The sequence below is a fragment of the Eucalyptus grandis genome, chromosome 2 (assembly GCF_016545825.1).
Source record: "Eucalyptus grandis isolate ANBG69807.140 chromosome 2, ASM1654582v1, whole genome shotgun sequence".
In the NCBI taxonomy this organism is placed as follows: Eukaryota; Viridiplantae; Streptophyta; class Magnoliopsida; order Myrtales; family Myrtaceae; genus Eucalyptus; species Eucalyptus grandis.
This window is the reverse complement of record NC_052613.1, coordinates 2,573,809-2,596,678: the sequence shown is the minus strand read 5'-3', so window position 1 is coordinate 2,596,678 and position 22,870 is coordinate 2,573,809. Positions and strand designations below refer to the sequence as shown.

Below are 22,870 nucleotides of genomic sequence, written 5' to 3'. Positions count from 1 at the left end.
ATTGCGAGCTTATCTTTGCAAGATTTCAAATTTGAGAAAAATCCTATTGCAATTTTGAATCTTTGATAATATGTGATAAAATTGGTGAAGAATATTCATTTTTGCAAAGGAAATCTAGAAGAGATGTGGAAAATATAAAGGAAATATTGCATTTGGAAAAAATCTTCGTGGATGTTTATTTGAAGAATAAAATAAAACCCTAATCCTTGGCCTTTAAAAGGGCCGCATACGGAGAGTTGAGGGGGGCCATACAAGAGGGGGTTTTCGATTTCGTTTTTTCAGGGTTCTTTTTCGTTTTTTTGGGGTCAAAGTCAAAGGAGAGAGAAACACGTGAGAAAAGAAGGGCAATAGAGAGGTCGTTCATGCAAGAAGGAGCCGGGTCCTTCAACTTCGAAAAATTGTCCACCACCATCAGAAAAGACAAAAAGAGAGAATCCCTCTTCGGCAAGTTGTACATCTACACATTGAAGAAGCATTGAACGAGAATCTGAGAGAAGATCGACACGCACTGGAGAGAGAACGAAATATTCTCTCTCCACGACGCTGCCCCGCAAGACCTTGACTTCATCTTCGTTGCAGCGTCTTGGCGTGACTACCGCAGCAGCGCGACCAAGACCCCACGAGTCCCGCTAATCGGATGCCACCCTTGCCGACATGGTTCCATTGCTTCACTAGAGTCCTTCGTGACGCCGCCGCTGCCCGAGACGTGCCACCCCGACGTTGAGCCGCCCTCTGATTTGTGGTGACATCGCCTACCTCTGCTTTGCTGATCTGTCCGTTGGTTGCTACCCACACGCGCCAACGCTTCCAGCGCACCAAGACGGGCCCGCTTACGACCAGCGACGCTACTCGCTGCTCGCTACCGCCCAAATCACCTGCAAAGCCCGATGATGAGCTGCTGTCCGTGTTCGAACTGAGCCTTGCCGTCCTCGTCGCCACATATGCCGTAGCTCGCTGTTCGCCTCGAGGAGCCAGTTGTGATTCCGGTTCGATTGTGCAAAGTCCCAAATTTGTAAGCCAATATCCGGATTAGGTAACTTTTGCCTAATTTGATTTCCGAATATTTCGTTTCCTTATTTAAAAAATACCCACGATCGAAGTTCATGATATATAGTTCTATCCGTACTCTCGAATAGCCTTATAAATTGGGAAATCTTCCTAATCTCACGACATGCATATGATTGATAGTTCGATTTCACGCTCGAAATCCAACTCACAATTGCACGGAAAATCCCCAATCCGATCTCACGCTTGAGATTCAATTTGCAGTTTTATTTAAAATTGATCAATCCGATCCTATGCGCACAATATGATTCGTCAATTTATGAATATTAATCTCATATCGTTTGATTTGCTGTCGTGTTATTTGAATCAATTTTATTTTCATAAAAAAAATCCAAAAAAATATTTGAGTTAGGATTATGTTCATTTTAAAATATTTCTTGTTTTAGGGTTATCTTGCATATTTAGAATAGGGTTTTATTTCGAATATTTTAAAAATAAAAAATCAACTTAGGATGCTAGTTTTTTTTTAGATTGCATGTTCAATTATTTGGCAATTTTAGTTTCAAATTTCATGGAAATGAAAAAGGAAAAAAAACTAAAATTATGGCATTCTTTGCACGTCATTGCATATTATGATAAGATTGCATGTTTAATTTTAAGTTTAAATAAATCTTTTAGATAGATTACATTTTAGGTTAGAGATTACCGAGTTAAGATAATATCCTAGTTTAAATTAAGATTTGACCTAACCCAATTCTTAATATAAGTTGGATAGAATCTTAATCTAGCTAGATAATTTTTTGCATTTTTCTTAATTTCGAATTTCATAAAAAAAATACCAAAAAAAGATTATCTTAGAATAAATTCATTTCATTCTCTAGGATAGATTGCATGCTTTTTAAGAAAATAAAAATGTCATGTACATGTCATATAGAATCGAGTTCATGAAATGCATGTCATTTAGTGATTATCGGTTGGTCCATATAATTAGAGATAGTCCGTCATTAAAATTAAGTCATTTATTTAGATTGCATTGCATATAGATTAGATTTTATTAAATGAGAGAAAATTCTTTAATAAAAGATTGAGTGATGGCGTGTTAATTAGAAATCATATCTAGGACTAATGATGTGAATTCTGATATAACATTGCAGATGCTTTTGTTGCCATAAGATAAGTCTTGCAATTTATTCACTGCTTTATATGGGTGTTAAATTGGTGATTTGCTCACCCACATAATTACGTCACATGTTAGGGAAGTAAATTAAAATCATTCAAGCTGCTTGCAAAACATTTTTTCGAAATAAAATAAAAACGTACCGAAATGGCATTAGGGAAATCTAACGTAATTAAGTTCCCGAACTCACAATCTCTAGTTCGCAAAAGAAAAGTAAATCTCCCGTTACTTTACTTGAGTTTTTAATCGATTCACCAAAAATAAATTAGTGGCGACTCTTAATTGAAAAATCATTTTCATTTTACAAATTTGAACCTAAGTCACGAATTGATATGAGTTTGGGAGAGCCTGTTAAGTCTAGGCTTAACAATCCATTAGCCAAACTCTAGGTAGTTCAACCGAAATTTGATCGCGACATCTGTCATTTTCCTTTTGAATTTGTTTACCTTTGGATTTCTAGAGCTTTTGCCATCAAGATTTTTTATTCATCGGTTTTTCCTATGGGACAATGCTTTTGATTACTTTTTCTTCTATCACCTAACCATTTATCTCATGGCAAAAAATTTCAAGTGTGAAAAATTTAAACCTAAAAAGAACTACGTGATCTAGACGTCCAATTTTCCGTGGTCACGACTTCAATTGCAACTTTTTTGGGATAGTAATAGGCAAACCTCTTTTTCTCATCCCTAGGTTTTGTGTGCCTTGTTTTATTCGTATTATTATAAAAATCTTATATAATTATACACAACATGTGGAAAATCATGGTTAAAAATAAAGACTTTCATTATTTGGTTTCTTAATAAATGGTTAAATCGACACTTTTCAAGATAATCCCCTTTTTAATTTTTTTTTTCTTGTCATTTTCCTTTTGGATTTGTTTACCTTTGGGCTTCTGGAGTTTCACCATCAAGATTTCAAATTTATGCCTTTTTCCTACGGAAAGATGATTTTGGTTACTCTTTTTTCTCCATCACCTAACCATTTATATTATGTCAAAATCCAAGCGCCACCAATTTTAGCCTAAGTGTGGTGCCATAGTACTTCATTTTCTCTTTGATATTAGAATTACTTGATATTGATGTCCATATTTTTGTGGTTGCAACTTTAATTGCATTTTTACCAGTTTTTTCAACATTTGAGTCTATTGGTAAATTTTATTGCTTTTACCTTGAAATATTAATCACTTTTGGCGCTACATCACTGTCAGTTTGAATTGGAAGTTTGTTAACTTTTTCTTTTGGTGCGTATATTACAACTTGGTAAAATCCAAAATTCGTGAAATAAAATCTTGCAAAAAAAAAAAAAAAGATCTTCCCATGCCACTGACCTCTATCTACCGACCCAACCACGATACTCATGGCACCCTCGCTGAACGCAATGCGACAGAAAGATCGCTAAACAACAAAACAGCGACATCCGACGCCCACCCTCGTCTTGGTCGGTCGTTGCAGATCTCTGTCCCTCTTCCTCTCTCCGACATTACTCCATTTTCTCCAACCTCCGTCAACCCAAAGTCTTCTTTCTCTCTCTCTCGGGGGTGGGGGGCGGGTTTGGGGTTGGGAAGTGGGGAGAGATGTCAGAGAGAGTGGAGAGAGAGATGTCATTAAACATGTCATCATGCAGTTCCTGGGACCAGGCATCACATCACCATGGGGGGGTCTGGAGAAAATATTGGGTACGTCTTATGTAGCCAGCGTGGCAAACAAGAAGGCGGTGGGAGCGCGACACGTGTCCTCGTGGGACCCATAAAGTCAGGCGTCTACTCCTCGACTCAGCGCTTCTTCCTCTCTCCTCTAACTCTCGTCTCGACTGGTGGCTCAGCTCGGCTGGCAAAAGAAAGGACGTCCTCTCCCTGCTGACCTGCACGCTCTCTCTCCTGTCAGAGCATTTATTGCGGAAACTTTTCTTTCCTTCGTTTGAGAAAGAAAATGGCCGTTCGTTCCTCTTTCCCTCTCCATTTCTTTCCTTTCGAATTTTTGAATCTGAAATCCTCTCTCCGCGCTCGTTGTTGCTCCGCCGTGCATCAAGCGGCCGTTCTCCCGCCATCACCGACGAACCACATTACGGCCGCCGCTACTCGGTGCTCACTCGCTTCTCTCTTCGGGTTCGTTGCTGCTCCGTCATTCGTTCCGGCGTTCCCGGATCGCAGATGCAGCACGCGGAGGAGAAGCAAGCCTCTTCGAGCTCCCTCAACGTCGGCGACGTCGCCCGCCAAGCGAGACCCGCACACACGGAAGGCTCGGAGGCGAGGTTGCTGGAGAAGCTGGTCTTGAGCTGCCTCGTCGTGTTCGACGCTCCTCCGCCTCCCTCTCGTGACGCCCGCTCTGCTCTCTCTCTCCCCCTGCGAAGTCGTGACTCTCTTCCAGCGAAACGCGACGCCGACGGCCCTCCACCTCTGCCGGTTGACTCCGTCGCCCTCGACTCCGACTCCGACTCCGACGCCGACGCCGACGCCGCCTCCTCCCCTGAACCCGACTCGACGCCGACGCCCCTTCGCCGGTTGCCTCCGTCGGCGTCGGAGTCCGTCGCCCGACGCGACGCCTCGGCCTCCGCCTATGCGCCCGATGCCGACGCCAACGCCGATGCCCCTTCGCCAAGTCCATGCATCGCAGAAAATGGTGATGCCGACCCAACATTACTTATTCAGTTATTTCCTTTTGCTGATGATGGGGAAATTCTCATCTTGGACGAAAAGTAGTCCATAGTATTCTCACAGTACTGTAGCATCATCCGTAACCATAGCATAATGATTTAGTTTCTCGATGTCTGCATTTAATATCCAAAGCTGTAGCAAATTAATGAGGATAGTAACAAGATATCGAGAATGTAGGAGGGAGGAAATATCGATATACTACACAAATTGCACCAAAATTAAGCACTAATGTCCGGGTAACAAGATTGGAAGCTTTCAATCGAGCAAGAGTGAAATCACATGGAGTTTCAGATTTGAGGATGACATCTACTTCAACCGTTCCTGCGTTAAATCTATTTGACATTGCATTCGGATTTGCATTTTTGTGCCTATGTACTTCGTTGTAAATTTTTTTCCTTTTGATATTCAATGGTAGGATGGGAGAAGGCTGAAAATGAAGTCTTGGTGCTAAAGAAACAACTGGAGGCTGCAACACAAAGGAACTAGACACTAGAAGATCGAATCAGTCATCTTGATGGAGCACTTAAGGAATGTGTGAGGCAGCTCGACAGGTGAGGATGAGCAAGAGCAGAAGATCCAAGAAGCTGTGGTCAAGAAAACTCGTGAGTGGGAATCAACAAAGGCCGAGCTTGAGACTAAGTTTTGCAATGTCCATGCTAGCTTCAAGCAGCCAAGAGTGAAGCTTCTTCAGTTATATGTTCTGATCCCGCCCCTAAGCTTGATGCTGCTGAAAAAGAGAATGTGGCCCTCAAAGCCAAAGTCCTTTCTATGTTGGAGGAGCTAGAACTTAGGATTATTGAGCGTAATTTGAGCACCCAAGCAGCAGAAACAGCCAGCAAACAGCATTTGGAGAGCATAAAGAGGTAGCTAGGCTGGAAGCCAAATGCCGTAGACTCAGAGCCATGTCTCGGAAAGCAAGTGTGACAAATGATCTTAAGTCTTACAGCAGATGAGGTTTTGCCTCCTCGGCTGCTATTTTATGTGGATGAGGCTTCTTACGTGGAGATAGATAATTGCGAGATTGTAAAGTCCTGTAGAGTTTTGATTTGAATGATTTTCTAGCAATCCGAATCAAACTGCATTAGAATTTCTGAGTGCTGTCTTCGTTGCTTGTGCATCAACTACCTCCCAGACCCTGCAGTGCAAGGGACACCCATAAATTACTTGTCGAACATGAATGGCTGTATCAGTTAAATATCTGCTTGTTATTGTCCTCTGCTTTGTCCCTGAATTTTACATCAACTTACATAATTTGCTTGATATCCTGTTGATGTCTTGAATCTTAATGACAGAGCATTTGGCTTTAAGTCATATCCTGATCATCTGGCTCGACTGAATGATTGTTACCACTTATTTGCCTGCATCACCTATAACAACAATGTCCTAGATATGATGTGAACTCATAATTAACAGGAACTTTTTTTCAAATCATATGTCATTGTATTGTGCCACTCTGCCTTGCATATTTGCTAGTTTGTATGCTGACTCTATCAATGATTTGAATGGGTGAATCCACTTGTCATCCTGTAGGAAAACTATGACAAGTTGAATGAAGCACTTGCAAGAGGAGACCACTCATGGACTGCCCTAACATTAAAGGTGATGATGTTATGTTCCCTGGCTAAGAAATGATTCATTGATCTGCTGCAGTTAGAATTGCAAGTATAACAGATGGTTGTTCTGTGAACTCCTTTCTGTAGTGCAACCTCGATCCATGGATCCTTCAAAGGACTTGGCTGCTTATGGATATGGAAGCGTTGCTTGGAAAGAGAGGATGGAGAGTTGGAAACAAAGGCAAGAGAAACTACAGACGATGAAGAACGAGAAAGGTGGCAAGGAATGGGACGATGATGGGGACAACCCAGATCTACCACTGTAAGTTCTGTTCTCTTGTCAAATTTGATGAGTGGCATTGCTAAACCAGTCTTCTCTTTTCTCATGAAGATTATATGCCAATTCCTGTTTGAGAAGTCAATTATGTATGGTTTAGTTCTTGCATAGTTTCCGAATATGTTGAGATTGGGAATCAGGGGTCCCTAATGCCGTGACTTTTTCATCTGCAATGTTAATCAGAATGGATGAGGCGAGACAGCCGCTGTCAAGAAAGTTGCCTATATCCTCCAGCCAAATCAATCCCTACATAATGATCATTGTCATCCGGCTTGTAGTGCTTGGATTCTTTTTCCATTACAGAGTAATGCATCCTGTGAATGATGCATACGCATTGTGGCTCATATCTGTTATCTGTGAGATCTGGTTTGGTCTCTCGTGGATTCTGGATCAATTCCCGAAATGGCTCCCTATTGATCGGGAGACATACCTCGACAGACTGTCCCTGAGGTAATAGATTTTGCCTTCCATTTCATGCTATTTGCCTGATCTTTATGTGGATTTGTAAAATTATGAATTTGGCATTGTTCTTTAGGTATGAGAAGGAAGGCCAACCTTCTCAACTTGCTCCAGTAGATATATTTGTGAGTACTGTCGACCCGCTGAAGGAACCCCCTGGTGATGGCAAATACTGTCTTATCGATTCTCGCTGTGGACTACCCTGTTGATAAGGTGTCCTGTTATGTTTCTGATGATGGTGCTGCTATGCTGACATTTGAAGCACTCTCAGAAACATCGGAATTTGCAAGAAAATGGGTCCCTTTCTGTAAGAAATTCAACATTGAGCCACGGGCACCTGAGTTTTATTTTGCTCAGAAGATAGATTATCTCAAAGATAAGGTTGAGGCATCTTTTGTGAAGGAGCGAAGAGCAATGAAGGTAGTAGGAGTGCCAAATTTAATTTATCAATTGCTCTTTGCAGATGATAGTCAAAGTCTTAATTCTGTTCTTGCTGTGTTTGCAGAGAGAGTATGAGGAGTTTAAGGTTCGTATAAATGCTTTGGTGGCCAAAGCCCAGAAGGTTCCTGAAGAAGGGTGGACGATGCAGGATGGAACACCATGGCCTGGAAATAACGTCCGTGATCATCCTGGCATGATTCAGGTATGCAAAGTTGTCATTTTCAGTTTTAGAACTCTTTGTTGATGTGAGATGAGATTAACTGCTTATTTCTGCTATCTTTAATAGGTTTTTCTTGGCCAAAGTGGAGGACATGACTCTGACGGGAATGAATTACCTCGCCTTGTCTATGTTTCCAGAGAGAAGAGGCCTGGCTATAATCACCACAAGAAGGCAGGAGCCATGAATGCTTTGGTAAGTGTCATAAGAATCCACCTTAGTTGGTAAACCCCTTTTTTGCTCTCTCCATTGACCTCTCTGTGAACTTTTGTTTGTCTAACCGGTCAGGGTCTCTGCTGTGCTTACAAATGCGCCTTATCTTTTGAATCTGGATTGTGATCACTACTTCAATAATAGTAAGGCTATTAGGGAGGCAATGTGCTTCATGATGGACCCACTTATTGGAAAAAGAGTGTGCTACGTCCAGTTCCCTCAAAGATTCGACAGTATAGATAGGCACGATCGATATGCCAATCGGAACACCGTGTTTTTCGATGTAAGCATGCAATTATCAACCATTGAATTGCCTCATGTCCATTGCACATACCGTATCATTAATTCTGTGCAAGAAGATCTGACGGAGAAATTTCTCTCTTTCAGATTAACATGAAAGGTCTGGATGGTATTCAAGGTCCTATTTACGTTGGGACTGGTTGTGTATTCAGAAGGCTGGCACTCTATGGTTATGATGCTCCAAAAGCAAAGAAGCCACCGACCAGAACTTGCAACTGCTTGCCAAAGTGGTGCTGTTGTGGGTGCTGTTGCTCTGGGACGAAGAAGAAGAAGAAGAATACCAAGCCTAAGACCGAACTGAAGAAGAGATTTTTAAAAAAAAAAAAAAAAAAGATGCAGGTACTCCACCACCTTTGGAAGGTATCGAAGAGGGCATTGAAGGTGAGATTCTGCTTTTGCATGAAGTCCCACTTAATTGTCTAGTGTTGGTTTACCTTTTCTATCATTGAATGTGCCTCTCAATTTTGGCATCAATCGGTGAAATCTTTTTATTCTTCCAAAAGCTTGTTTTCTATTGGGTTGCTTCCCAGTTAACATCTGTTCCAATTTGGACTTAACCAATTTTGCTTCCTATGTCATGTTTAAGGCTAGTTCTTTTACTTAGTCATCAATACATTCATGTTTTCTTATGCAGGAATTGAAACTGAAAATCCCACGCCTCAGCATAAGCTTGAAAAGAAGTTTGGGCAATCATCAGTCTTCGTCGCATCGACAATGCTAGAGGATGGAGGAACACTGAAAGGCACGAGCCCTGCATCTTTGCTAAAAGAAGCTATCCATGTCATCAGCTGCGGCTACGAAGATAAGACTGAGTGGGGAAAAGAGGTAAGTGTAGTGTAAATGCTCTCTTCATGCGATTCCCCGAAACAATTATTGTTTCTCTCAGAGTTGGCTGAACTTTCATCATATACAGGTTGGATGGATATATGGTTCAGTTACAGAAGATATATTGACGAGCTTTAAAATGCATTGCCATGGATGGCGTTCCATCTACTGCATCCCTGCAAGACCCGCTTTGAAAGGATCTGCTCCCATTAATCTTTCCGATCGTCTCCACCAGGTCCTTCGTTGGGCTCTTGGTTCCATTGAGATCTTCTTAAGCAGGCATTGTCCCCTTTGGTATGGTTATGGAGGCGGTTTGAAATGGTTAGAGCGATTATCTTACATAAATGCCACAGTATACCCCTGGACATCAATCCCTCTGTTGGCATACTGTACTTTGCCTGCTGTGTGCTGCTTGCTTACTGGGAAATTCATCACGCCAGAGGTAGGCTATTAGATTTTCTTTTTCTTTTTTTCTTTTTTTTTTCAACTATTGCTTTTATATCGTACAATTGATGATATTCCAGGCAAAAGATCTTATATTGTCTTTGTTTCTTGTCCCCGTTGCAGCTGAGCAATGTGGCTAGTCTGTGGTTTCTGTCACTTTTCATTTGCATTTTCGCGACAAGTATCCTGGAAATGCGATGGAGTGGGGTTGGAATAGAAGAATGGTGGAGGAACGAACAGTTCTGGGTCATCGGAGGAGTTTCAGCACATCTCTTTGCAGTTTTTCAGGGGCTTTTGAAGGTTCTGGCTGGTGTTGACACGAACTTCACTGTGACATCAAAGGGTGGGGATGACGAGGAGTTCTCTCAACTCTATGCGTTCAAATGGACCACCTTGCTCATTCCGCCAACCACATTGCTTATAATAAACCTGATTGGTGTTGTAGCTGGCGTATCAAACGCAATAAACAACGGTTACGAGTCCTGGGGTCCTCTCTTCGGAAAGCTATTCTTTGCCTTCTGGGTGATTGTCCACTTGTATCCTTTCCTAAAGGGTTTGCTCGGACGGCAGAACAGGACTCCTACAATCATCATTGTGTGGTCAATCTTGCTCGCTTCCATCTTCTCCCTTCTGTGGGTACGTGTCGATCCATTCTTGGCCAAGTCGGACGGACCACTTTTGGAAGAATGCGGGTTGGACTGTAATTAGCAAGAGTGTCTGATTCCTGGAACATTTGGTCAGTAGGATTTGTTTATGGGTTATTTATCGTAAGGATACAGAAAGAATACATTTGGTGTGGTGCCGTCTGCAATGCAAATAAAGGGCATGTTTGGACGTCACTGTTTCCGCAACTCCGCCTCTCCATTTGACCGCAACACTCTGAAGTGCTACAAAAACCGACTTTGCTGCTCTTTTGCAACAGCTGGGAGATTGTCGGAAAGGACTGTGACACTGCTTCTTGATTCTTTATTTGGTTCATAATTTTTTCTTTTCTAGGATGAGGAGGTGGCGTGAACCACAGTATAATGTGTATTATCATCTCATAATCTCTCTCTCGCCCTCCCTCTCTCTCCCCTGTGTAAGTGTAACTCAGCCGAAATTGTGAGCATGTATTATATACGGGGCATCGTCCCTCAGTTGATGCTGCTTAATGTGGCCATGCATGGCGTTTTGCTGTTGGAAGATCAAAGGGAAAAGTTCAATTTTCTTTGGCCACAGAAACGGTTTTGATTGCTTAGATATTCAAGAGACCTGACTGTACTTATTACTACGAGTGCATTGCAAACCATGCCATTTTTAGATTCTCCTCAAGAACAATAGAGCTGCAAAAGTCGGTTGAAAGATCAAAGGGAAAATTTTCAATTTTCTTTGGCCACAGAAACGTTTTTGATTGCTTACATATGTAAGAGACAAGACTGTACATCTTATTACTAATTTACTACGAGTGCATTGCGAACCATGCCATTTTTTAGATTCTCCTCAAGAACAGAAGAGCTGTAAAAGTTCGTTGAAAGATCAGAGGGAAGAAGTTCAATTTTCTTTTGCCACAGTAGGTGTTGCGACGGTTTTGATTGGTTGTTACATATTTAAGTGACCTGACTTAACATCTTATTGCTCCAAGTGCATTGCAAACCATTGCCATTTTTCAGATTCTCCTCAGGAACAAAAGAGTCTCTGTAACAGTTGGATGCAGGAAGTTTTAATGCAAATCATCTGTAGACAGAAAGTTTTACACGATTTGAGCGTCAATGCAGCATCAACTTGGAGATTCATCTTGGCATCTGGTGAGACGGGCCAGAACGATGATGAGACGCAGGTGACCAAAATGTTCCAACTCTTCAGCAACAGTAAGAAAAGCAGGAGAGGAGCCCAAAAAAAAAAGTCACAAAAGAGAATCTAAAGAAAATTCTGGCTATTTTCCACACCATCCCCAACCCCTTTTTTGTATTGGGCTGGACATTATTCTGTATGAGAAGAGACGTGTATTAATCTTTCACTCAACAGATTTACAAAAAAATTACTCCTCCCATTGCCTTGGAGAAGCTGAATTCTCACATCCAGTACCATAAAATGAAATCGCCGAGATCTTCAAAACCCATACCAAACTTGCTACTGGCCAAAGACCAAAGAATGCCACAACTGTCATTTCTAGGCACTGAGGTTTGAAAGCGTCTAGCCAAAGGTGAGATGAAACTTCCAGGCTAATCCCCTTGAATACATGTGACCAGAGTTTCAGAAGCCTGTCCTGCCAAAAAGGTCAGTCATCTCAAAATCCACTTTGTCATCATGATGCTGGGTTGAGATGAACAGATGCAGCTAATTCTGCTAATTGTTTCCCGCTGAGATCATAAACAAGTTCCATAGGGATTAAATGTTTTGGTTGATTGCCAAAATCTTCCTCCTTCAAATCATATACCGCTTGGAGCTTTTGGGCTTCATATTCTGCAGCTTTGGCCTCAGCAAGTAAAATGTCTGCTTCTTCATGGTCACCCAATTCCACAGCAGCAGCTCTTTCAGCATTGGCAGCACTGGCAGTTATGAGTAACCTCTGGAGTCTAGCCACTGCCAAATCCCTCTCCCTTAATAAGATCTGCTCCTCAGCCTCCTGCAATTTATCAACAGTTTCTTTAATTTCTTCTTCAAGCTTTCCAAGCTCCATAGTGGCTCTTTCAAGCTTGATTTGTGTTCCTTCCTTCTCATTGCTCAACGACTTTGCTTCAGCAGCTATTCGTGTAGCTTCTTTGAAATTTCTTGCAGCAGCAGCAACCTTTTCTCAGTCTCTAGTTCTGGAAGTCTCTTGTCCACATAAAGTATCCTCTGCTCAAATGAAGCTATCTCCTGTTGGAGGCTGGACTTATTTGAAGACAGTTCCTATGATCAAAAGACAAGAATCTAATCAAATGATGCGTTGAAGAGCCAAATAAATTTCGAGTATTCAGTTTTTGAATTTTCGTCCTGAAGCTATAGCTAAAGAACATGCTTAACACAATACCCTGACCACTAGACTGGACAAAAAATTCAGATAAAGGTCTCCTGACACAACATTGGAGTTCACTGCAAGATTTGAAATCTGATCAAATTCTGCTTTTGCTTATACTCTCCTGTTGCTCCCTCTTTTTGCTTATTGTTTCCTATTTCTCCTGTTACAGTACTCCAGCTCTACAATAGTTTGATTTCATGATTACATCCACTGTCTCACTCGCAAGCTATAGCTTTTCTGTGAGGGGAAACAGTAGATCTCAACATACATTGTCTACATATCCCTAGTTGCCTAAACTTTTAAGATTAAGGCTTCCCTAACAAATACGTCGCATCTCTTATTTTCACCAAAAAAAAAACAAATACGTCGCATAAACAAACTTTTGAAAGAAAGTAGGAGTCACTCACTGCCTGTGTCTTTAGAATATTCCTTCAGCAAGTATATCTTAACCATGAACCAACACTCATCCTAGGTTGGATAATCAAACATGAACCTCAAGCATTACTGATTCAGAAGACTGGAAGTAAATTCTCCAAAATGTTGCAACATGTAGACTCCATAGGCCAGAATTATAGTAGATTAAGCATGTGAAGCTTAACCACCTTTTAGGTATATGTCGTTTGCATGTAAAGAGTAAGATAGCTAAAAAGTAAAATAACCTGTAAAGAAGCTCTTGCAGAGGAAGCTTCTTGTTGGAGCCTCATGACATCTTCAGAAAATTTCTCCTCAGTCTTCATCAGCCCCAGTTTACTTTCTCTGTACTCCAAAATGCAGAGCATTAAACCTTTCTCAATCCTGCTGCTTCATTGTATGCTTTTGCTTCATCTGCAGCAATCTTCCCAAGTTCCCTAATCTTTGCTCCTTTATTATCTTCCTGAGAGAGTACGTCATCAATATCTTTCTTTTTTATAGATAAAGCTTCACTTTCGGCATCAACCTGAGAGAGCTTTGATTTCATTCTATCATATTTAGCACCAATATCTGATTGCATGTCCTGAAATCCAGAGACCACGCCAGCAATGCGCTTCTCTACTGCTTCAGTGGAAGCATCATTCTCAGCAATTTGCTTCTCCTTCTCTCTCACTAAATTAAGCAGCTTCTCCAATTCACATCCAACAACACATCCTTCTTCTTAAGAAGTTTTTCTTTCTCTCTACTGTCATCATCAATTGAATGCTCGATGGAAACATTCACTCCTTTACGAGCTTCACTTATCAGATATGACTCGATTTCAAGTTCCATCTTCCTCACCTCCAAATCTTCACTTGATGAAAGCCATTTGTCCATTTCCTCAGCACGCAGTAAGTTTGCCTTCTTCTCTATCAGGTCAGCACTAGCAGTTGCATCCTGCAGGATAAGAGGTAAAAATGTCAGTCATTCTGCTTCAAACTAAATTTGGCTACCACATGAAATCGATAGCTTACGAGAAAGTTTTTCGTGGTACGCATGATCCAACCTCATGTTTTGTAGGGACAGATGAAACAGTTAATGAAAAAGTTCAGAGAGAGATAGCACGGCTATCCTTAAAACAGTCACTATCCAAAAGTCTACTTGGATTGGCAAAACAGAGACTACCATGGGATCAATATGACTTGCTGAAAGCTTTTAGTTTACCTTACATCAAGTCAATTAAAACCATGGCTATCTCAAAATAAAAACTAGGGCTACAATTGTGCGCAAGGGCACACCAATGACACCACACATGCAGTGCACCCACTACCATGCCTATAATCTACCATAACCCAACAATGGTCAAGAGACATTCTTGTTTTCCATTCATTTTCCTTGAAGCACTTTGACAAAACTAGTCTTTCCATGTTCACCTTGAGAACCCGACTGCCAATTGAAAGATGAAAATTGACAAACGACTTCCTTCACTCAACAGGGGCAGCTAAGCACAAGCATGAATATAAAGAACATCCAGTCAGGAAGGCTTGTACCATTACACACGCAAGTTTATAAAGACAGAGAGAAAACCAGAAACGTGTATCAATCTGCTCCAGCCAATGATTGTGTTGCCCTGTGGTGCGAAGTTCTTACTATAGAGCTCACTCTATCTTAATTCATTCTAGGATCAAGCATTAGTGTAGCCAAAAAAAGAAAAGATGTTGTCACTGACCTTAGAGAATTCTCCAACAGAGAAACACACTCATCCTCAGCAGCAATCTGTGCATTCAAAACCTCCTGCATCTTCGCATCAATAGCATCGCATTCAGCTTCACTAGCTCTAAGTGCATCCACCAAAGCTTGTCTCTCCTTTTCGGCAGCAGCAAAAGGAAATAACTGAATAAGTAATGTTGGGTCGGCATCACCATTTTCTGCGATGCATGGACTTGGCGAAGGGGCATCGGCGTCGGCGTCGGCGTCAGGCGCATAGGCGGAGGCCGAGGCGTCGGCGTCGGGGGCGACGGACTCTGACGCCGACGGAGGCAACCGGCGAAGGGGCGTCGGCGTCAGAGTCGGGTTCAGGGGAGGAGGCGGCGTCGGCGTCGGCGTCGGAGTCGGAGTCGGAGTCGAGGGCGACGGAGTCAACCGGCAGAGGTGGAGGGCCGTCGGCGTCGCGTTTCGCTGGAAGAGAGTCACGACTTCGCAGGGGGAGAGAGAGAGCAGAGCGGGCGTCACGAGAGGGAGGCGGAGGAGCGTCGAACACGACGAGGCAGCTCAGCACCAGCTTCTCCAGCAACCTCGCCTCCGAGCCTTTCCGTGTGTGCGAGTCTCGCTTGGCGGGCGACGTCGCCGACGTTGAGGGGAGCTCGAAGAGGCCTGCTTCTCCTCTGCGTGCTGCATCTGCGATCCCGGGAACGCCGGAACGAATGACGGAGTAGCAACGAACCCGAAGAGAGAAGCGAGTGAGCACCAGAGTAGCGGCGGCCGTAATGTGGTTCGTCGGTGATGGCAGGAGAACGGCCACTTGATGCACGGCGGAGCAACAACGAGCGCGGAGAGAGGATTTCAGATTCAAAAATTCGAAAGGAAAGAAATGGAGAGGAAAGAGGAACGAACGGCCATTTTCTTTCTCAAACGAAGGAAAGAGAAAAGTTTCCGCAATAAATGCTCTGACAGGAGAGAGAGCGTGCAGGTCAGGAGGAGAGGACGTCCTTTCTTTTGCCAGCCGAGCCGAGCCACCAGCCGAGACGAGAGTTAGAGGAGAGAGGAAGAAGCGCTGAGTCGAGGAGCAGACGCCTGACTTTATGGGTCCCACGAGGACACGTGTCGCGCTCCCACCGCCTTCTTGTTTGCCACGCTGGCTACATAAGACGTACCCAATATTTTCTCGGGGGTCTGGGGTTGGGAAGTGGGGAGGGAGAGGGTAGAGATGTCAGAGAGAGGGGAGAGAGAGATGTCATTAAACATATCAAGCATGGCAGTTCCCGGGACCAGGCATCACATCACCATGGCACTTTCCTGAAAGCTCTACTGTAGCATAAAGAAAGCAAGGGGTGATGTGAGAAACGAGACCCCAAAAGTCAAGCATCGGTCTGTCGCTTCCATTACGCGTCGTGTAGCTGGGTTGAATCTTTATGAGATCATTAGGTCGAATCGGAGCTCCCATCGCGCTCTTGCTCAAATCTTTCCCTTTTCTTCTTCTTCTTCTCTCTTCGAAGAGAACTGAGAAGGAATATTGATAACCGAGCATTTCTCAACCAGAGCCCATGAAGTCCAACGGAGCGAGGCCATCAATCGCTCTTCCTCTGCTCGCGCTCTCCTCGCTCTTCTTCTCTTTGGCCTTCTCCGACCCCCGAATCGTCGAAGCGGGCCTCCTCTGCGGGAACTCCACTGCGACCGTGGACTTCAACTTCATCACCGTCATGAAGGAGATCTCCGACAGCATCGTTGACCGGCGCTGGGGCAAATGCTCCATCCCCTCACCGCCGCTGCCAGTGTACGGCCTCGCCCAGTGCCTCGGCGACTTGACCGACACCGACTGCGTCCTCTGCTTTGCCGAGAGCGGGAACCGGATCCCCCGCTGCTTCCCCTACGTCGGCCGGCTCTACCTCGACGGCTGCTTCCTCCGTTACGACAATTACGACTTCTATAACGAGACCGTTGATCCAACGCACGACATGCTCAAGTGTAGCTCCAATTCTACGGTCCCGGCAGAGAGAGTGGCCGAGTTCTCGGATAGGGTGGACCGGGTGCTGAGGAATGTCTTGGCAAGCGCGGTGCTGAGCAAGGGCTTCGCAGTGGCTGGGGAGGACGGAGCCGGAGGAGTTGCTGGGGCATATGCTTTGGCTCAGTGTTGGAGCACACTTGATGCCGGCAGTTGCAGAGTCTGTTTGGAGAATGCAACTTCGATGGCGAGAAGCTGCGCACCTGGAGAAGAAGCGCGGGCCATGAACGCGGGATGCTTCCTCCGTTACTCAACCACAAAGTTCTACAACGTCCCCGTTAGCAGAGGTAACAACTAGTCTCCCGATCAATGGTTTACCAACTTAAGAGATGGCTTCCTCGCCGTTAAAGAAAAACCAAGAAGGCTTTCTATATCTACCGTCGTATATTGATTTTTCCAATTGTGGTTTCCTCCATGTTGGTCAGTTAAGGCTTCGCTTCTTTTGTAGAAAATACTGAAAAACGTTTTTCGAACAGCCACTTTATTAGAAAATGATAATATTTTTTGATGTTGAGTTGACACTAAAAATGTAATAGAAAATATACTCCTACACCTTTGAGCACTTTGAATGATATCTTTTCATTTTTTAAAAGAAAATTTTCAAATAAAGACCCGAAATATCCTTATTTTTTCAAATAAAAATATGAAGTTAATATTATTTTAAATAAAGCCCTCAGACTAGGACCAAGGTTGGGAGGCGCTCGAGGAGGGCAAGTGACCTTCACCCAAGAAAAGGTTATGCCCTTTCCCGCTTCTAACAAGGGTTGCTGGCCCTCACTAGGTTCCAATGACACTACTAGCCTTTGTTGCTACCCCATTGTTGATGGGCTAGCAATCATAAGCGAGAGAGAACCCTCGTGCCTATGTTTTTTTTTTTTTTTTTTCTTTTTATAAGTTTTACTTTAAAAAAAAATAATCTAATTTAATTTAAATTTAACTTGTGTTTAGATGAAATATCCTTAATTGGTCGAGGCTAGGGACAAATATGTCCCTAATTGGTCGAAGCCTAGGCCCTTATTTAAAATAACCATAACTGCTCCTACCCTTTTTTTTTTTTTTTAAAATAAGGTCTATTTAGAGCCTTTATTCGAATTTTCTCTTTTTAAAATATTGAATTTTTAATTATTTTTATTTTATTGTATTTTTCTTTTCTTCTTTTTTTTTTTTTTTTATCGCCGGCTATGATGATAACCAACAACTAATCTCAAGCAAGGTCAAGCTCTAACTTTTGCTAGATTGGTGAGTCTCAAGCCTTATCAGAGGTTGACAAGACCTTGGCATTGCTTGAACAGCAAGCTTGTCCCTTGCCTATGGTTGATTGTTAGTTGTTGCCGTGGCTAGTGATCATTTGAAGCGAAGCAAAAGGAAAGAGAAAGAACCACCCCCCTCAGGAAAGAAAAAATTAATTGAAAATTAAAAATAATTTACAATTCAAATTTTTTAGAAGTAAAAATAATGAGAATTCAATTTTTTTTTTTTTTTTTTTTTAAAAATATTTTTATAAGAACAAAGTCTCATTAATCAAGGACTTGAGCCTGAGTATTAAGGACTAGAGCTCAAGTGTTGAGGCCCAAGCTGAGTATTAAGGACTAGAGCTCAAGTGTTGAGGCCCAAGCCTAATTTTTATGGATGTTACCTCAAGTGCTGAGACATAAGGCACAAGCACCAAGGGTTTGAGCTTGGCCTCGAAGCCCTGGTTGGGAATGAGGTCCCAAGCCTAGCCTTAATTGACCTAGGTCTGATTTCGATAGACTCATGCCAATGCCTTAAAGACCTAGTCCTGGCCTCAATGGATCTGGCCAACCTTGATGGACCCAGCTTGAGCATCGGAGACTCAGGAACTAGCCTTTGAGTTCCTGTATTCAAATGTACAATTTGTGGTCCAAGCACCAACACTTAATATTATTTTGGAAAACATTTTTTGACTTTGTCAAATAGAAATCATTTTCTTGAATATAAGCATAGTTTTCTATTGACTAGAAAAAAATTTTCATTGACTCATTTTCCTAAACAAGCTTAACATCATAAAATGTGGAAAATGTTTTCTTAAAAAAATACTTTCCACAAAATGAATAGAACCTAAGAGTGCATTTGTTTGAGGAAAAGTTTTTTCCTGAAATTAGTTTCCGAACTTTCACCCATTTGATTCAACAAAAATAATTAATCAATCGAAAATACTTTCCAATCTGGGAAAATATTCATACATAAAATTAGGAAAGTAAATTGTTAAATTTAAGAAGGTGAAAACACTTTCAAAAATCTCTCATCTAGGATATTTTTAATAATTTATCTAAAAAGTCGATTTTTAAATATTTTTTCTTTTCTTTTTCTTTTCCTTCTTCCTCCTTCATCGGTTGTTAGGCTTCGGCAATTAGCCACAAGTGTGAGCCAGCGCAGGCTAACCTCAAGCGAGCTCAAGCCTTGCTAGCCTCGCTGCAACAACCTAGGATCTAGCAAGCTCAACCTTGCCTGAAGCTGGTCAAATTGGCCCTCACCGAGCCTCCATAATGGCACCAATGGCCTGTCACAGCCATTGTCAAGGCCCGACAACATAAGGAGAAGGAAGAAGGAAAGAGAAAGAAATGAAAAGAAAAAAAAAAGATAAAGCAAAATTATTTTAAAAAATGATTTTTATGAGATTGAAATTATTTTTCAAATGAGATTCAAATACTAGAAAACATTTTCAGTCACATATCACTAAACAAATGAAAATTTACCATTTTCTTGAAAAATAATTTTCTAGGAAATATATTGCTTTTTCACGAAATTTTATCCCAAATAAACACATCCTAAGTATGATTCGATTGATCTTATGATTCAATGTTGCTAGATTTTTAGAATTTCTAATGAACTTGCTCATCTCAACCTGATGTTGTCTTTATCATTTTGCAGGGTCATCTAGGATTTGCATCACCATAGCAATAGCCTCATCAAGCCTCAGCAGCAAACGTCGCTTGTTCTCATGGGTGCATACATTGGATGCAAAAAGTACTCCAAGGAGAAACGAGGTAATCAATCTGGTTCAAATACGTATAATGGTCATCTTGATAATTCTTAAACACAAGCTTGATGACACGAATTTCACATTCATCCATATTCAGTGCATAATAGCCTCATGCAATTAGGGGCGAGCATGAGCAAGTTTAGCTTATATTTCAAGTACGAGACGCTGGAGAAGGCCACCAACTTCTTTGATGACTCAAGGAAGCTGGGGCAAGGTGGGGGCGGTTCTGTGTACAAGGGAAATTTACCCGACGGGAAGGTCATCGCAGTTAAGCGATTGGTGTTCAACAAACTACAATGGGTGGACGACTTCTTCAACGAGGTGAACCTGATCAGTGGGATCCAACACAAGAACCTCATTAGGCTTTTGGGATGCAGCATCGAAGGCCCAGAGAGCCTCCTCGTCTACGAATATCTTCCTAACGGAAGTCTTGATCAAGTTCTTTTTGGTAAGTAGCTGGTTGTCACATAATTGCATAACACACTTACACAGTCATCGTTCAATGCCGAGAAGGGATCTACCCCTTATGACAAGCGTCGGTTCGGTTTGCATTCTTAGTAACTGGCTTCTTGTCTTGCGAGCAATGCTTCCATTTTATGATTTTCAAGTCGTAGGTTTCAAAAATATGCTCCATTGGTGTCTTGCCTTCTTCTATTATGTCCGTCCCACTCCACTTTGCTTGTCTTTCTATAAGCTAATAGAATCCGTTGTTGCAGTCAACAATGCGACCACCGTCCTAACTTGGGAGGAGAGGCTACACATCATCATAGGAATAGCTGAGGGCCTCGCATATCTTCATGGAGGCTGTGGAGTGAAAATCATCCACCGGGACATAAAAACCAGCAACATCCTCCTCGACGAAAATCTCACGCCGAAAATATCAGATTTTGGGCTTGCTCGATGCATTGCTCTAGATAAGTCTCATCTTAGCACAGGAATCGCTGGCACACTGTAAGAATGCCTTTTCATTACTAGCTTGCTTGAAACCATAGTCAGCACTTTCTATTTCCTTAATTTGACAAGTTTGGCATGTCAAAGTGGTTTTGCATATCATCCTTCTCTTCACTTCGCATCTTCTCTGGGCTAAGTATGGTTTATATCTAAAAGACGGTTAACTATGTAGCGGTTACATGGCAGCCGAATATCTTGTGAGAGGACAGCTAACAGAGAAAGCCGATGTTTATGCTTTTAGGGTGCTGGTTCTTGAAATCTTGACTGGTAGGAAGAACAGCGTATACACACGGGGGTCAAGCTCAGTATTACAGTCGGTAAGATTGCTTGTCCCTACCATCAGGAAGAACTTAGACTGACATTGTTTTTCCTGGCCACGCCACACTGGGATCTAACTTTTCTTTTGATTTTCCAAACTTGGTTTTTGTGTTAGTGTTAGCAATTTAATTTCAGATGTAAGGGAGCCATGGATATTTCATGATTGTTTTGCGGTATGGAAGCACTACAAGTCAAATAATTTAGCTGCGTGTATTGATCCGGCCTTACAAGGTAAATTCCCTGTCCTGGAGGCGTCAAATGTGCTCCAAATCAGTCTTCTATGTACTCAAACCTCCAAGCAATTGCGACCGCCCATGCCTGGAGTCGTCGAGATGCTCCACGACAAAGACTGTGTAGTCCCCCAACCGAACCAACCCCCATTCCTCAATGCTAGCGTGCTATTCGACAAATCCAGTAGTAGAAGTTCTTCATGCACACGTAGCTATTAAACCAGCTCACGGCCTCCGAGGTCTCTTCCAGCTTGACAGGAAGCCCTCTTCTAGCTTTGTTGCATTGACCTTTTAGGATTGGGACCTTTCTTCTTCTTCTTCCAATGAATACGAACACTTGCCAACGAGTGATGGAAAACACTTTGCAAATGACTGGCAGTGCATATTTTAGTGACGTTAGGGCATGAGTCAAATTATCATTACTTGATCAGCAGCATGTTTAGATGACGAGGAGTCCAATCTTAATTTGATAAATCATGGATATCCCCTGAATATATGAATCCAAGTGAAATGTGATTGTTGTGTTTTTTTCGTAGTTTTACGTCCCAATTGGAGAATTACACCATGTTGAGATGTTTTGATTCGAAAGTTAGTTGTAGGTTATGTGATAAAATGAAGGAAAAAGAAAAAAGAAACAAATGTCATTCTGTTTTTTCATATTTATGTCATTATTTCTTCTGTTTTTGGTCCAAATAGTTTTACGTGGCTTCAAGATACGCGACTGTCTCGCCTACACTTGCTGCCCATTGCTTTGGCACATCGTCACATGCCCTTTTCTGCACTGATTTCACGAAAAAAAAATGATGACGAGGAGTACATCTGCATTTCCAAAGGTGATGATTGAGAGGGACATAGCCTCTGAAGAAAGCTCTTCCTACAACGATCAAGGTGAAGATGGCTCTGAACCAGAAACCTCAAAAGAAGAAGAACTTCGGAGAGTGAATATGTAATATTTGAATTTTTGACCATGTCAAAGGTCAAAAGTCAATGAGATAAAAAGGGAAAAAGAAAAGGTGAACAGTGAACAGTGGATGCTTAGCTTAATAAAAAGGGATTGAGATGCACGAAATAGCACGAAATAGAGAAGAAAATAGAGAGAGAGAGAGAGAGAGAGAGAGAGGGGGGTGGTGGTGGTGGGGGGGGGAAGAGAAGGGAAAGGGAAAAGAGGAAGGTTTTGCACCACGGCCCTTGCTAAGCCATTTAACTCCAATTCACAACATTCATAATTAATTGCGCCCTTCATTTGTTTAATTGAAGTAATATTCAAAGTTAGGGCACAAATTCAAGGTTAAGTAAATTATAAGCTTCGAGGTTCAACTAAGGAGTCATTAAGCTACTTTTGTGTTTGTTTGTGTGCGTGTGTATGGGGTGTCGTGGAGTCATAGGATTTTACAGAACTTAATTTGAGTCTACGATTGCCCAAAACAAAAATTTTAGGTTTTCCACACATGATGCATAGTGAGCATCCGGCGATTTTGGGTCCGTATTTCGACAGCTTTCAGCTTGATTTTGGATCACCCAACTTAGGGTTCTTATAGTATGTTGAAAGAGCTTTTTATTAACTATAAGTACAATTGAAATGAGGTTTAGTTGATAGAATTAAAGTGTGAGTAAATTTTGCACTTAAGCTCTGCATTGCAAATGACTTTGAA

General features: G+C 42.2%; 3 protein-coding genes across 3 annotated transcripts; 2 read left to right on the top strand and 1 right to left on the bottom strand.

Annotated features, from left to right (window-relative positions):
• The first annotated feature begins 5,392 nt into the window (after window positions 1-5,392).
• On the top strand, window positions 5,393-10,775 carry LOC104428093 (probable cellulose synthase A catalytic subunit 3 [UDP-forming]). The gene is given in 16 exon segments (XM_039306018.1): window positions 5,393-5,437; window positions 5,496-5,698; window positions 6,128-6,215; window positions 6,366-6,434; window positions 6,490-6,710; window positions 6,909-7,175; window positions 7,261-7,341; window positions 7,343-7,604; window positions 7,690-7,827; window positions 7,912-8,036; window positions 8,125-8,338; window positions 8,443-8,670; window positions 8,673-8,736; window positions 8,990-9,180; window positions 9,269-9,622; window positions 9,748-10,775. Coding segments are annotated over 16 exon segments (3,135 nt in total). The 3' UTR covers window positions 10,333-10,775.
• Window positions 10,776-11,516: 741 nt separating this feature from the next.
• LOC104434840 (WPP domain-associated protein) lies at window positions 11,517-16,157 on the bottom strand. Its single transcript, XM_039306016.1, is given in 8 exon segments — window positions 11,517-12,396; window positions 12,399-12,495; window positions 13,264-13,388; window positions 13,391-13,712; window positions 13,715-13,976; window positions 14,724-14,887; window positions 15,039-15,172; window positions 15,983-16,157. Coding segments are annotated over 8 exon segments (1,767 nt in total). The 3' UTR covers window positions 11,517-11,908.
• A 100-nt stretch (window positions 16,158-16,257) lies between these two features.
• Window positions 16,258-21,437, top strand: LOC104429036 (cysteine-rich receptor-like protein kinase 1). Its single transcript, XM_039306015.1, has 6 exons — window positions 16,258-17,002; window positions 19,608-19,703; window positions 19,817-20,167; window positions 20,436-20,670; window positions 20,843-20,983; window positions 21,131-21,437. The coding sequence occupies exons 1-6, from the start codon at window positions 16,258-16,260 to the stop codon at window positions 21,435-21,437; spliced, it is 1,875 nt and encodes a 624-aa protein (XP_039161949.1).
• The last annotated feature ends 1,433 nt before the right edge of the window (window positions 21,438-22,870 follow it).

What these genes read in the sequence shown, in the direction of transcription:
- LOC104429036 (XM_039306015.1), top strand. Translation starts at nt 16,258, where the DNA reads ATGAAGTCCAACGGAGCGAGGCCATCAATCGCTCTTCCTCTGCTCGCG. An exon ending in CAACGTCCCCGTTAGCAGAG is followed by an intron (nt 17,003 to 19,607) that starts GTAACAACTAGT and finishes ATCATTTTGCAG; the next exon opens with GGTCATCTAGGATTTGCATC. An exon ending in ACAGGAATCGCTGGCACACT is followed by an intron (nt 20,671 to 20,842) that starts GTAAGAATGCCT and finishes TTAACTATGTAG; the next exon opens with CGGTTACATGGCAGCCGAAT.